Source organism: Parastagonospora nodorum (assembly GCF_000146915.1).
Source record: "Parastagonospora nodorum SN15 chromosome Unknown scaffold_14, whole genome shotgun sequence".
NCBI classification, from domain to species: Eukaryota; Fungi; Ascomycota; class Dothideomycetes; order Pleosporales; family Phaeosphaeriaceae; genus Parastagonospora; species Parastagonospora nodorum.
The window spans coordinates 801,882-816,414 of record NW_001884562.1 but is presented as its reverse complement, the minus strand read 5'-3'; the positions used below and the strand labels follow the sequence as shown (position 1 = coordinate 816,414).

The 14,533-nt window shown below is 53.8% G+C and overlaps 5 protein-coding genes across 5 annotated transcripts; 4 read left to right on the top strand and 1 right to left on the bottom strand.

The window, feature by feature from the left end:
- Positions 1-427: 427 nt before the first annotated feature.
- On the top strand, positions 428-2,129 carry SNOG_09354 (hypothetical protein; the record flags this gene model as incomplete). The annotated part of the gene is made up of 2 exons (XM_001799597.1): positions 428-532; positions 632-2,129. The coding sequence occupies 2 exons, from the start codon at positions 428-430 to the stop codon at positions 1,970-1,972; spliced, it is 1,446 nt and encodes a 481-aa protein (XP_001799649.1). The 3' UTR covers positions 1,973-2,129.
- Positions 2,130-4,345: 2,216 nt separating this feature from the next.
- Positions 4,346-7,160, top strand: SNOG_09353 (hypothetical protein; the record flags this gene model as incomplete). Its single annotated transcript, XM_001799596.1, has 3 exons — positions 4,346-4,553; positions 4,606-6,396; positions 6,493-7,160. The coding sequence occupies 3 exons, from the start codon at positions 4,346-4,348 to the stop codon at positions 7,158-7,160; spliced, it is 2,667 nt and encodes an 888-aa protein (XP_001799648.1).
- Positions 7,161-8,219: 1,059 nt separating this feature from the next.
- Positions 8,220-10,098, top strand: SNOG_09352 (hypothetical protein; the record flags this gene model as incomplete). The annotated part of the gene is made up of 3 exons (XM_001799595.1): positions 8,220-8,442; positions 8,820-9,880; positions 9,928-10,098. 3 exons carry the CDS (start codon positions 8,220-8,222, stop codon positions 10,096-10,098), a joined length of 1,455 nt encoding a protein of 484 aa, XP_001799647.1.
- Positions 10,099-11,142: 1,044 nt separating this feature from the next.
- On the bottom strand, positions 11,143-12,524 carry SNOG_09351 (hypothetical protein; the record flags this gene model as incomplete). The annotated part of the gene is made up of 3 exons (XM_001799594.1): positions 11,143-11,740; positions 11,772-12,203; positions 12,496-12,524. The coding sequence occupies 3 exons, from the start codon at positions 12,522-12,524 to the stop codon at positions 11,143-11,145; spliced, it is 1,059 nt and encodes a 352-aa protein (XP_001799646.1).
- A 748-nt stretch (positions 12,525-13,272) lies between these two features.
- SNOG_09350 (hypothetical protein) lies at positions 13,273-14,445 on the top strand (the record flags this gene model as incomplete). Its single annotated transcript, XM_001799593.1, has 1 exon — positions 13,273-14,445. One exon carries the CDS (start codon positions 13,273-13,275, stop codon positions 14,443-14,445), a length of 1,173 nt encoding a protein of 390 aa, XP_001799645.1.
- Positions 14,446-14,533: the final 88 nt, after the last annotated feature.

The following is a 14,533-nucleotide window of genomic DNA, read 5'->3' as shown; positions in this document are numbered from 1 at the left end:
CGTGCAAAAATTCCGTACCAATGGGAGGGCCATTGCAGCTTCTTAACTGTTCTTGACAATAACTAACGAGGCAAGATAGGTAATATAGGCAAGAGATGCATATCTGTAAAAAAGCAAACACAATACGGTAGGTATTCCGGTTTCAGTGGGGCAGATGAGGCAATCGCGACCTATTATGCTAGCGCGGGGTGGCATTTGTAAGGACGCTAGCGTGATCAAAGTACTCATCAGTCCTCTTACTTACCAGGTGGAAGCTCAGATTGTCTGCCTTTACTTGCTATCTTTTACCTTGAGGCTTTAGCGAGGAAGCCTTCGATCACTCAAAGCTGCCGCCCTCAGCGCCCCACTCACCTGTGAAGACATCCAGGATAAGTCATCGAATTCACGTTGTACTCTATTACCTTAACGGCATCAGGCAGCCCTCGACATGGCGTCAGCGGCAAAGACTGAGTACCCGCCCGAAATTTCGAAAGAAGAGGAACACTACCTTCTGTCGAACCTGAAAGATTGGTCGATAGCACACGGTCTTGCGGTCCGTCCAGCTCCGTCATTCGTCCAACCATCTCAGGACCCTTCCGGGGTGCTAGCAAGTACAGCACCAGTCACACTCTTTCCAAGCCTATTTCCAAAGTCTTGCTTTGAAGACGGTCTCGTCATACAAAAAGCCTACAACGAGCTTTACTCCGCGATAGCAAGAGACGAGGCATGGCTACAGAGCATAGTGGAAGAGCTTGTAGACATTGATGATTTCGTTGCGAAATTATGGCAAACTCACCTTGCAGTCAAGAAGGAAGGCTACGTGCAAGAACTCTCACTCGGTTTGTTCAGGTCAGACTACATGGTACACAAAGATCCCGCTCATTCTGATCCTGCTCCTGGTTTGAAACAAGTTGAGTTCAACACAATCGCGTCCTCGTTCGGTGGACTCTCGTCGCAGGTGTCCGCCTTGCACAAGTACCTCCTCACCATTGATGCCTACCCAGCTTCAGCCACGTCCATCATCAAGGAAAACGCTCTGCGGCAAAGCAAGTCAGCCTCTTCGTTGGCACAAGGTCTGGCCACCGCACACAAGGCCTATGGCGCATCGAAGACTTCACGGCCTCTTTGTGTACTCTTCGTCGTACAAGATCCGGAGAGGAACGTCTTTGACCAGAGACACTTGGAATATGCCTTGCTGGAGCAGAACGGTGTTCGGTCATTCCGATTGCCCTTTGGAGAAACCTTGGTACACACAAAGCTCGATGGAGATCGGACGCTCGTCTACACACCGCCAAACTCACCGTCGACAACATACGAAGTCACGACGATCTACTTCCGTGCAGGATACTCGCCAGACGACTATCCGAAAGAGGAAGACTGGGCCGCCCGGTTACATCTCGAGAAGAGCAGAGCTATCAAGTGTCCCAGCATTTTGACGCATCTCGCTGGATGCAAGAAAGTTCAGCAAGTTTTGGCCACTCCACACTCTCCGCATCTCAAGCGCTTCCTACCTGATCCCGCAGTGGCGGAGCGTGTATTAGCTACGTTTGCACCCATCTACCCGCTCGACGATAGCGAGGCCGGGAAGGAAGCAAGGAAGCATGCTACGGATCCATCTTCCGCTTCTCGCTACGTGCTGAAACCTCAACGCGAGGGAGGTGGAAATAACATTTATCGAAAGGCTATCCCGCCGTTCCTGGAGAAACTTCCGGAGACACATTGGCCGGCCTACATTCTGATGGAAATGATCGAGCCGCCTCCACTGACAAATGCAGTCTTGCGAAATGGAGAGCTGCAAAGGGGTGGTGTCATTTGTGAGCTGGGAGTGTATGGTGTGTGTCTTTGGAAGGACCGAAGCGGATCTGATTCAAAGGGTGAGATTCTAGAGAACTGGGAAGCGGGGTACCTATTGCGTACGAAAGGGGATCAAAGCGAGGAGGGAGGTGTGGCCGCGGGCTTCGGCGCGGTTGACAGCGTCTGTTTGGTGGACTGAAGATGACTTGCGGATTAGGTTCGGTGGCTACTCCGGCATCAGCAATCGTCAGCTCAATATACAAAGTTCACTGGGCTTATTGGCAGCCTGCCACCATGGCATCTGCCGCTTGAGAGGAGAGTGTAGACCATATTTCAATACAACTCGTGCAACACTACTTAGTATCGATATCTCGAATGCCGTTCAATCGAGTCAGATTGCGACGTTGTTCCCAGCGCCATCCGTTCGGCACGAAAACGGACGGACGCTAGTTGTGGTGCAGCCGGCAAGAACGTTCCGCAAGTACACAAAAGCCACCACATCTGCAGCCGGGATGCGCGTTCGTCGGACGTGTTCCTGTCGTGCTACGTGCCCTGCTTTTACAACTTTGCGATTCCTCAAGCGACACGTTGCTAAGACCGTAGTATCGCATGCCATCGAGGGTCACTCTCGTGCAACGGAAGCGTGCTAGCTCCAACATCTTTCAAGATTATTGCCAATCTCGTTGGGCCCACTCTGCTGAGAACCATGCTGTGGCTAGAACGTGCCACGACGAGAATTGTTCTGTACAACGGTGACCCCAGGATGACAATAAGCATCAAGTCCTCAGTAATGAACTGCCAATTGCATGATGTTTGAAGCAGATTCCTGAACTGCGGTGATGCCACATTTGCTGTCTTCGAAACGCGCGACAGCCACTTGACAGGCGTCAAGTCTACTCGAACCGCCAGGCACACTTTCCCGAACTGTCTTGCTAGCGCATCTGTTCGGTGCTCGGGTAGAAATGGATTTTCAGCGTGATCTGAAGATCATAGCAGGGGGGTTGTCTGTCCGTGCTAAGTTGATCATTGCTTCGAGGGTAAGATAATGGACTGGCCGCACAGGAAGAGGATATGGTCGCTCCTGCGTACCGTCTCGAGAGCCTCACATCTCAACAATGTCCATACGAGGCCTCGAATTCCTTCAGGACATTGCGACGTCCAAATGGCTGTGCAGTGTCGGAAGCGTGGAGACGATCATGCGAAGTGCATAAAACTGCAGATGCATCCCTGTCGCGGCCTGGGCAGCCCTATTGAATCACAGCAACGATTGGCCCGGGGTCTTTAATCCTTCACCACGTTTCGCGACGCGTCTTCCTTCATCAACCTCATGCTCGGGACCACTGGGGCATAACAAAGCTGAGTTTCATGGTCCACATCATGGGAGCGTGTGGTGCACAGCCTCGCGCAAACAGCAGCAGCAGCAGGGTCAATGAAGCGCCGTACTCAATGGCAAGCTGAACAAGTGTGCAGTCAACGACTGCCGGCTGTTGCGCATCGCGCTGTAGGGTCTCCGGGCTGTATCGAGACGATGGTTCACGACTATCCCTTTCTCTCAATAGCCTGGTTGGCAGGAAAACGTTGACGCGAAGGTGGCTGACGATATGTAATTTCCCTCTGAAGCTATCCAGGAGCTACCAAACCACTCGGAGTATGGATGCACCCAATGAAGCGCGCCGTTTAACGCCGCCATACCGACTCGAGATGCCCGGTTCTCAGCTTTGCTTCTTCGAGTCAAGGCCCATGCTCTCGCTTTCTGAGACTCTCGGAGCCAACTGACGATCTCCCATGCAGGCGAGCGGATGCTCTATGGCTCTATCTTAATACCGAGACATTACCCTTGCGCCTCCCCAACCTGTTTCTGCACCTCTCTTGCATCAACACCACGCCAACACGGCAGACAGTGTCTGCGTCCACTCTCTTTCATTCGCTCTTTACTGCATTTTCCCAAGGAACATTACCTCCACACACTCTTTAGTATCAGCTCAAGCTTCAATTCGCTCCTTCCCCTCTTGCGCGCGTCATTATTCACCCCAGTCACCACAACGGACCTCAATTGCGCCTTCCACACTCACTATCTTAGACGACCTCCAGGAACCCTAATTATAATTCGATGGCAGTCGCTTTCCACCACTGAACACCACCACGATACACCAACGCCATGAAATCATATCGCTTCCTTCTTCTCTGCCTTGCGCTTGTACTGTGCCTGCACTCAGTCGCAGCAATTCCTCATCATGCCATACGCCGGCAGGATGATTCTCCCCCGGATCAGTCGCAGGCTCCAGCTTCGACCACTATTCGGTCTTCACGACCTTCCACTACCATTGCACCCTCCGGAGCTTCATCCTCACTAATATCCAGCACCGTCTCGTCAGAAGCTTCGGCCAAACCGTCTGCTATTGCGAGCGATGTCCCTCGGGTCCCAGCCACGGCCGCCACCGCCATACCATCAGCCACTTCTTCTGCTGGTAAGAAATCCATTGAAAGACTCAAGAGCCATGTGGCTGACATGAGAATTTTAGACAGTGATCCTGAGAACCCACTGCCGATCCACCCTAAGGTTACTCCCGCAATGGGTCTGACGGGTGCCCTGCTACTTATCACAGGGTTGGTATATGCAGTGATCGGCATCAAGAACAAGTGGTACGTGCGACCCCCATACACTGATGACTACCTTCAAAGCACATCGAACGTCTCTGTCATGATAAATCACGACCTTATGCTGGCATTAGAAGATGACTCTGTCACCAACACATGCACTAACTTCGACCAGGATCTATGTATTTGGTTCTGCCGCATACCTGACTGCTCTTGCAGTCACCGTACTAATAGTCTACCTGATGAACCCTCCCGTCTCCGATGGGGTCCAAGGCGCGTTCTTCGTCGCAGCCTTCTTCACTGGTCTTATCTTCGGCGTCTTATCCCTCGTCTTCTCAGACATCACAGAAGGCTTCGGATGCTTGCTGGGCGGGTTCTGTCTTAGCATGTGGTTCCTAAGCCTCAAAAGCGGTGGTCTCATCTCATCTTCCACTGGACGTGCCATCTTCATTGGTTGCATGAGTGCTGGTGGATACTCTCTGTCCTTCAGCCATTACACGCGCAACTACGGCTTGATCGCATCCATCTCGTTTTCCGGCGCCACCGCCGCGATCCTCGGAATCGACTGCCTGGCACGCGCTGGATTGAAGGAGTTTTGGTTGTACCTATGGAGCCTGAACGACGATATCTTCCCACTGAACACGAACACGTACCCGTTGACGAAAAACATCAAGGCCGAGCTAGCTGGCATCGTCATCATCTCCGTCTTCGGAGTCGTTTCGCAACTACGCGTATGGAACATGGTCAAGGAGCGTCGAGAGAAGAGCGCACAGCAGGAGCTGGAGAAGCAGGAAGAAAACGACCGAGAAGAGGAGGCTCAAGGACGACTTGTCGAAGATAAATTCCAGAAGGAACGTGCGCAATGGGAAGCTGCGTACGGCAATAAGAGCATTCCAGATTCAAGCGTCAGATCGTCCTCTATCGCAAGTCCGAAAGCTTCGTCAAGCATTCGAGAAAAAGAGGTATATGGCAAAGACAGCGTGGAGATGGCCAGTCTGCCCAAGAGCGGGCCCGCCGCAGAAAGCACAACAGTTACTATCAACGTTCTTCCGGACGACGACATCCAACAACTAGACGCTCAAGGCAACCCAATCACGTACCGAAGTCTTCCGAGAGGCCCCACTGCCACCAGCCCAGAGTTTACAGCACCTCCTACAAAGGAACGTTCTGTCACAAAGAGAACTAGTCTGCAGGCTGCAGTGCCTCCGCCCCCAGTTGTAGTTCCTCTACCGTTCAACATACCTACCGAAAGCGATGCCAGGAGTGAAGACGAGGATAATTCGTCAGTTTCGGCCGTGCCTGAGACTCACTATGAGGCTGCAGCGGACCAGCGTCCCATGTCAAAGCGAATATCTGATATGTCAGCAGCACGTGGATTCTCAATGCATCGAGGATCGCACGTCTTCTCAGAGTCGTCCGAAGCACTTGTTGACAACGATGTTGAAGATGATCGTGCGTCTTCTATCGCAGCCACGTTAGACGACCACAATGACGGTGTGTCTGTCCGGCATATCTCTCCACCGCAATCGCCCATCGGTACTGAACACAACATGCCATCAGAGGATGTTACAGAGAGCACAGACGCTCAAGCAGACGATCTTGCCGACAAAAGACCAGCATTTCGACAGTCTCTCACCACAAGCACGGATCCCAGGTCGGATGAAGAGCGAACAAAGCGCTCGTCTTTCCGCGACTCGCGAATGCGGGCCGACACGCTCATGGCCAGCAACAAGAGCGGCAGCGAGCAAAGTGCGCAGTCAAAGTCCTCGGACTCGGATATGCAGTCACAAACAGGGCACGCTGAGTCGCAGATTGGCAGTCTCAAAGATGCTCCTATGCCAGCCAGATTGTCCAAGGTTGCGTTGTCATACCGTACAAACGAGTGGGCAAAGCATCTAGAAGCCGCCGAGAAGCCAGACTTGGACGAGTTGCCATCACCAGTGTTGCCTGGCGCGATCTCGGAAGAAGTCTCAGAGGAGAGGGCTGTGCCAGTAAGCGACGAAATCGCAGCTCCGCTCATGGAAAGTAAGAGGTACTCAAACAGAGCTTCCATGGATCATAAGCCGAATGGCCTTGGGCTAGACCGATCGGCTTCCACCTTCTCCCAACAGTCAAGGGCAGGAGCTCCATCGGTGATTGCTTCTTCAGGCGTGTTGTCTCGCTCGAACTCAAGCGCTCGGATTGATGTCCTTGCCCCACTACCAAGCAACACGCTCCTGGGCCAGCGGGAGACGCTGATGAGGAAGCGAACTTCTTCCCAGTCAATCACACCAGGCTCATCAGCAACGAACCTCCTGGAGCTGGCTGACCAGGAGAACATGTCCCTAGCACAACGAAGGCAGATGCTGCAGAACCACCAATCAACAGCACCGACGCTGCAACACCAAAGCTCGATTACTTCACCAAGACGATCACCGCCGTCGACATCGCAGAAGTGGCAGAACAAGTCGTGGGCTACCAAGGGTGCACCAACAGGCTTCGACTCGCACCAGCCGAAGCGTACAAGCAGCTCACAGTCGGACAAGAAGCGCGAGGAGCTATACGCAGGATGGAGAGACAACATTCGAGACGTGACACCTCCGCAGACACAAGCGCACTTGATTGAGCAGCAACGAGCAGCACTTTTGAACGAGAGGCGACAGAAGGAACTAGAGAAGCAGCAACGCGAATCGATACAGCAGCAACGTGCATCTATGCTGGATAGCATGATGCGTAGCGGACACATGATGGACGCGCATCGCGAGGCCATGCGCAAGATGCAGGCAAATGCAGCGCGCAATGCCTCATGAGACGCAATTGCAATTCATTTCAGGACATGTAATCAGACATGAAAGCAACGAAGGTGTGGGTCTTATGTCATTTCCAGGGAAGTTTGTGATGAGATGAAGGACAGGTAGTAGGGTATGGATAGCCATGGTAGGTAGGCAGGGCTAGGCTAGGTACCTTCCAGGATGGAATGGGTCGGAACGATATCCTCACGGTACGGTAGATTATCAAAAGCATAAGTTACGCCGCATCAGCTATATGCAGGCGTAAACGCATTCAATCAGCCACTACATCTACGCATTACAATTCAATATAGTAATTTCTAGCTGGACTCAGTTGCGCCGATGATGACGCTGTGTCGTGTACATGATGTCGGCGTCATGGCGGCTTACCAACAACGTCAAGCCCCCCGCCCCCCCAGCGAGTCGCAAGTGAGCTCAAAATGCAGGCAGAAAAGGTACGTGGAAGGTTGTGTATTACGGTCCTTTTGCCAGGGGATGAGTGTTCATGCACTGTGCGGAAAGTTGCGTCATGGTGGCTCGTGGAAAAAAAAAAGGGGGAGATTTGGTTCAAGCGAGGACACACGGACGCACGCCGCACGTCAGTTGTTCAATGTCATGTGGCGAGGGCGTGCGCGAGTAGCGGTTTTTTTCTTCTAAATTCTCGGTCAGGGACCCAGTGGTGTGGTGCTGGGATTGTGGCGCGCTGTGGAGATGGGGTTATTTATTGCGATGGTGGTGGGCTGGGCTAGGCTGGGCTGGCTGGACTCGTGGGCGTCTGTGGTTGATGGAGGAAATAGTAGAGGGAGGGGGGTGAGCATAGGAGTATTCAGGCTGTGTTGTTGTGGGTGTTTTGGTGGTGATCAGCCAATGCATGCAGTAACAGCTGGCATAACGTTGTGTTGCATTGCATGCGTGCGATGGACGTGATGGCTGGTGATGGCTCCGGGCAGCAACTTGGCTTGAAGGGTCAGTGAGTGCACGACGAAGGCCGTTGCAGCGTCGGGCAAGTGTGCCGCAGTCGTCATCGGGTGTGGTGCCGCTGACTTGTAGGGCGAGCAAGGTGACAGGTTGCTAGTCAGGATGAAGCCTGTGGTGGTTTTCTCCAACGCCATCGGGGACGGCGGTTTAATGCAGGCACAGTGCGGACAGGCAGGGTTGAGCTTGGCCAGATTCGTTTCGGACGCAGCGGAACGACGAGGGGACAGGGCTGTCAAGTCGCCCAGGACAGCTCACGAGCCCAGAGAAGGCTTCGGGAAAGCAAACACCCTTTCTGAGCCGGACGCAGCGCTGTCCATGCCGCCGTGTGAGACGTGTACAAGAAGGAAGGCGCGACCCCCGGCTGCGACACGACGATTGGAGATTGAAACTTTGATGGCGCTGCTGTCAATTTGTCAAACGTGGACTGTACGTGGTAAGACATCATAGCCGTCGACGACTGAATCAGACACGCATTCCGCGAAACCGCGAAACACTGGATCAGCCTCGATACACCACGGACATCACGACACCAGATATAGCAGACGAGGGACGACGCAAAACATTCGAGCAGATTCCGACGACAGCACACAATACGACGAGAGAAAAAAAGAGTGCAGCGCGTCGGCCACCCATGCAGCTGGAGCGATGCACGCTAGCCACAAACTAACTCGAATCCTCACCCTCACATCACCACGGTGGCAGACATATCCGACTTCACCACGACGGCGCTCTCACGCACCCCCTCGACTGCGTCTGCGCCGCAACCCCCGCCGTCGCCGCTGCCTGCCCGCTGGTCGCTGACGAACCGCATCTTCAACCTCAACCCCCTGCGCAGCTTCTACGAGGGCCCGCCGCGCCCGCCCGCCTCGCGCCTCTGGAACCCCGTGAACTCGTCGCCGCGCACCCTCGCCGTCCACCGCCCGCCGCCCCAGCCAAACCTCCCCATTGAGCAGCCTGCAGCCGCCGACCGCGACCACGACCGCGACGAGTACCCGCTGCTGACCCTCCCCCAGCGCCGCCAGAGCCGCCACAGTTCCCTGGCTGTCGAACGTTCCACGGCCGAGGACACCATCAGCTGTCGCACAAGCATTGCCCTTCCGCGCCCCCGCAGGAGCCTGCTGCAGCCGACACCGGGACCCAGTGACGCCATGACCGCCGACAGCAGCAACAACGATGCGCTATCCGCCGGCGTAGCACCACGCAGCGACGTCGAGGCCGGCCTGAGCAAAGAGCAGGGGCCCGCACGCATCTCGCTGCCAGGCTCCCGCCGCACCTCAGTGCACAGCGGCCGCGGCGGCGACGACGACGACGACGCTGCGTCCGAGTTTCCATGGGGCCCTGCGCATCCATGCTTCCCCCATCCGAACCCACACGTCCCGCTCAAGTCGGAGCTGTACCACAACACACGCATCATCCGCATAAAGCGCGACTGGATGATGGCGGGGGACCTCGCGCCCACGTTCGCCAACCTCTACCCTGAGATCCTCGACCCCCTGGTCAGCGAGGACGACTTCCGGAATCTGGTCAAGAAGATCAACGACACGCTGGTCGAGGCCTTCGACCCCTTCACCTTCCGCGCGTGTCTGGACGCCGTCATGGGCGTCGCAACCTTCTGGCTGTGGGACGACGTGGGCCTGACTGGCGTGAAGAAGAAACTCGCCGAGCTGGAGCGCTGGATCGACGACTGGAATAGGGATGTGGGCGCCAAGGAGGCCGTCAAGATCATCCCGCTGCGGCGGACGGGCTATCTCACGGTATGTGCAGTGTGACGAAGCAGAGAAAATGACAGCGACTGACAGTCCGACCGCAGCTCGACATACAAATACCAGACCCCCACCTCGGCCCGGACACAGGCTCATGGCCGGCCACACAGGAAGACGAGCGCGTCGAAGCCATCCAGCAGCAGCGCGATCAATACCTCCCGTACCCAATCACACCCACACTCCAAGTGAACTCGCAACCACAACCCATCGGGACATAGCATGATTCCCAAAAGAAAAAGACGCATGCGCAATAGGAGTATTGGCGAATGCATGGCATTGCAGGTGCTTGCCTTTCCGGGACCATTATCAGTTTATGTTTTTCGTTTTCATCGTTCTTTACAACAAGCGTCATGACTCTAGACACACCCAACTGCTGCGAAGCATTACATCCCCCCCATAATATCTCCTTGGCCGTTTTTTTTTATACAGTTGGATTGGAACCGTGTAGCATTGTTTGCTTGGAGAGTAGATACCCAGATGCGTTTTAGATGGCGAGCGAGAGATGGAGGTGGAGACGAGGATGGAGAAATGGGATATAAAGTTTTGAGGGTTGGGGTGAGAGAAGAGAAGTAGAGTAATGGAGTGAGTTGATGTATATGTGTGTATTGATGATTTGATGCGTCTCATCCTTCCTTCCTCACTCGAACCACCTTCTCTCCAACACACACACACACACACACACACACACACACACACACACACACACACACACACACACAATTCAGTACTACTCGCCTTCTCCACACACACAACTACCCCATTCTCCGGCAGTGCGAAACACGGACCCCGGCCTTCCTCGCTTGCTCGTCACTATGTGCCAATTCTACACGGCGCACTGCGCTTCCTCCCCCGTGTTGATGGCGGTCTTCCGCACCTGCTCGTACACATGTGGGTGGAAATCTTGGGGTGTTGTGCTGGTGGTGTCTAATTCGGGGTTTCAGAGCATGGCGGGGGCGGCTTGGTGGGAGAGTGAGCGCTAGGTTGTGGTGAAGAGGGTGAGGGACAGGGTTTGGGACGTTGGTGTAGACTAGGAGAGGGTGGAATGAAGATTCAGGGAGAAGAGGGTAGGAGGGGGATGAATGAGGGGGCCATTGGGCGGTTGAGAGACGTGAATTTGAGTGAGAGAGAGGGAAAAGGTGAATGAGACAGGTGTTGGCGGCCAAGTCAGACCAACTGATTGAGACAGAAGTGAGATGTGAATTGTGAATTGTGAATTGTAGCTCACGAGTTTGCTACCACGTTCATCACATGCCACTGTCTATCTATTTGGCCACAATACTAACAACGTCCTCATCCGCAACCACATGTCCGAGCCCCACCCGCTGCGGCACATGTCTCGCGCTCGCACCCCACACAAGCGCATACTTGAACGTATCCTTGAGCGTGCGATGCACCTGGTCACACACATCCTCAATCGTGCTGCCCGTCCTTACAATCAGCGCCTCGCTGAAATCCGGCGGGATGCCCTTTCTCTTCGTGTAGATTCTAATCAGCGCCAGCTCTTTCCAACACCTGTCGACGACATCCTGGATCCCCAGATCCAGCTCGCATGACATGACGACGGTGTGGGGTTCGCGCGCTAGTTCGTCCAAGTGCGGGATCCCGATGCTGTCGACTTTGTTGTAAATGTACAGGCACTTGATGTATTTGCGGTGGTCCTTCATGATGGTGTCGATGAAGTCGTCGACAGTGGCGTTTTCGTCGCGGATCAGGACTTCGCAGTTGAGCATTTTGTAGTCTTTGAGGATGTTGTAGAGCATCTTCTCGTCGAGGTATTTTGGGGGGGTTTGGAAGTTGATCTTCATGCCGCCCGCCTTTTTGGGCTTGAGGTAGATGTTGCTGGGACGGCCGTTAGTTACACTGCTTAGTGAGAGTATCGGAAAAGCCTCACGGTGGTTCGCGGTTCAATCTTATACCGACTGCTTCCAACTCGGCCTCCAGCAATCTCCGTTGCTCAGCCTTCTTCGTGGCATCGAGAATCATGCAGATCAAATCACTCGTCTTGGCAGCACTAATGACTTGTCTTCCTCGCCCTTTGCCTTCCGCCGCACCTTCGATAATACCAGGCAAATCGAGCACCTGGATTTCGGCGCCGCCATACTCGAGTACTCCAGGAATGGCAGTGAGAGTAGTGAAAGCATACGATGCAGCTTCTGACTTGGTCTTTGTGACTCGTGATAAGAAGGTCGATTTTCCAACAGAGGGAAAGCCAACGAGTGCTATACGTGCGTCACCAGATTTGGAAACATCGAAGCCGGTACCACCACCGCTACCTGCTCCTGGAGCGGGTTCAAGCAATTGAGCACGGAGGCGGGCGAGTTTTCTATCATATGGTGAGCTCTATCCACGAACTACAACGGTATATACGTACCCTTTCAGTAAACCAAGATGATATTCTTAAGGTAGTGTTAGCACGTGATGTCTAGCAGCGCTTCGAATTGGAATGCATTGATCCAGATTTGAGTAATCGTACCCGTAGCCTTGTTCTCTGAATTTAATTAGCCCTTATATCACTTCAAAATGCCAGCAAACTCACTCTGCGTCCTCCGCATCTCATCCTCAATCCTGGTGGGGCGTTAGCGCATGGCACATCAAAACTTCACGGTCGTCAATACTCTTTGATCTTCTCTGTGATGTTGACCATCCTGGCTGTGTTATCACACTACGCGTGTGACTAACGAGTGAAGGTATAACAAAAGTCGTGCAACACCTGTTGCAGCGTGCTGTAGCGCGATACCTATCACGATGGAAGAGGCCTGGTGTTGCAGCTTTCAGCGCTACCCCACTTCAGCCTAGTCTACTACGTTAGCGACGGTAAGATCGACTGCGTCATCCCTAACTGCCATCATGTGGCGCGCTACTGCGTTGCTTGTTTTGTTCAGTGTTCTCGTGTTTCTTTCCTCTACGATGTTGTTATACACTGTACTTGTACCTTCCTTCTGTTTTTGTGTGTCAAGATGTTAGACGCGTGGAAGAGGGACCCTTGGCCACGCTCCCATTACGACCTTATAGAACACTACCACGCCAACTACGATAAGCAAGTTGCATCCGGAGAGATTCGACCATTCTTGTATCCCTGGGGAACATTTGGAGCCGCTATCGTGATCGCGTATTTGTTGATCCCACATCAAAACCGGCCATGGCTCAAGAGATGTCGTTACATAGCATTTGCCTGGATCACTGGCTTTGCGACATACACGATATTATATGCAAGAGCTAAAGGGATGGCCTCCTCATTTGGGATCGGTATAGTCAGTTCCTGGAGTGTAGCGTGGGTTTCTGCAATCCTGATTTGCAACGACGCTCAGACCGATTTCCAAAGGATAGAAAGATTGGAAGGAGCTTTCAAAGGTTCAAAGACGTCAGCCTCGCAAGAAGATGGCAACAAAATCATGGAAAAGAAGGCAGATCAGATGTCAAATGGTCACTTGGGCCCTACGCACCGCCATGGCTCCTTTGCGTGGCAAAGCTATCCGCTGACGCCGTTCATTGAACGCCTCGACTGGGTTCTCGACATCTTCTGCAACTTCCGTGGCGCAGGCTGGAACTGGCGTACCTCTGCTCTACCCCCGCCTCCCAAAGCCATTCAAGAACAACTACACCGTAATTCCTCAGACACAGCACCACCCAAGACCTCGAATCGGATCCATCCAGGCCAAGTGCGCATGTACTCCACACGCGCCGAACTCCTCCGCGCAAACCTCCAGACTTTCGTAAAAGGATATCTGATGCTCGACTTCCTCAAGACCTTCATGATGCACGACCCGTATTTCTGGGGCCTCGTGGACCGCCCAGCACCTGACTATCCTCCGTATTCATTCTTCGCTTCGTCCCCAGCGCTCATACACATAACCCGTCTCGCGCTCTCCATGCTCGGCGTCAAGACGGCGCTTCAAACCATCTTTGCCCTGGGGCCTTTGTTCTTCAGTTCCCTCCTCGGCCCCGCTCTCCTCGGCGCCCGCGCAGAAGTCTGGATGTACCCCGAGACATGGGCCCCGTACTCCATCGTGCTGGACAAGGGCCTGGCGGGATGGTGGGGAAGCTGGTGGCACCAGACGTTCCGCTTCGCTTTCCAGGAGCCGAGTCGGAAGGCTATCGAAGTGCTTGGGATGGACAGGAAGTCGGCGTTGGCCAAGGCGGGACAGTTGCTGACGGCGTTTGCGATGAGTGGGCTTGTGCATGCAAGCGGCAGCTACACTTCCCCTGGAGAGACGTATCCGTGGGCAAATCCCTTTTTGTTCTTCATGTTGCAGGCGGTGGGCATTTTCGTCGAGGCGTCGGCATCTCAGGCGTTCAGGAGGTTTGGTCGCAATATTCCCCAGTCGGTTATGCGGATTTGGACGTTTGGATATGTGCATGTTTGGTTTTATTTCACGGCGCATCTGTTGTGCGATGACTTTGCAAGAGGGGGCGTTTGGCTGTTCGAGCCCGTACCAGTCTCGGTTTTGAGAGGACTGGGTTTCGGCGCGGATAAGAGGGATGGTTGGTGGTGCTGGAATGGGGTATTCAACATTGTAAGATGGCATAGAGGAGAGTCGTGGTGGACTACGGGTATAGCGTTTTGATGTATTTGTACTTGGATACCAGAGCTGTGGACGTCTATCATCAATGGTAGATGTCAATGGCAACACATGAATTCTGAACCAACAGTAA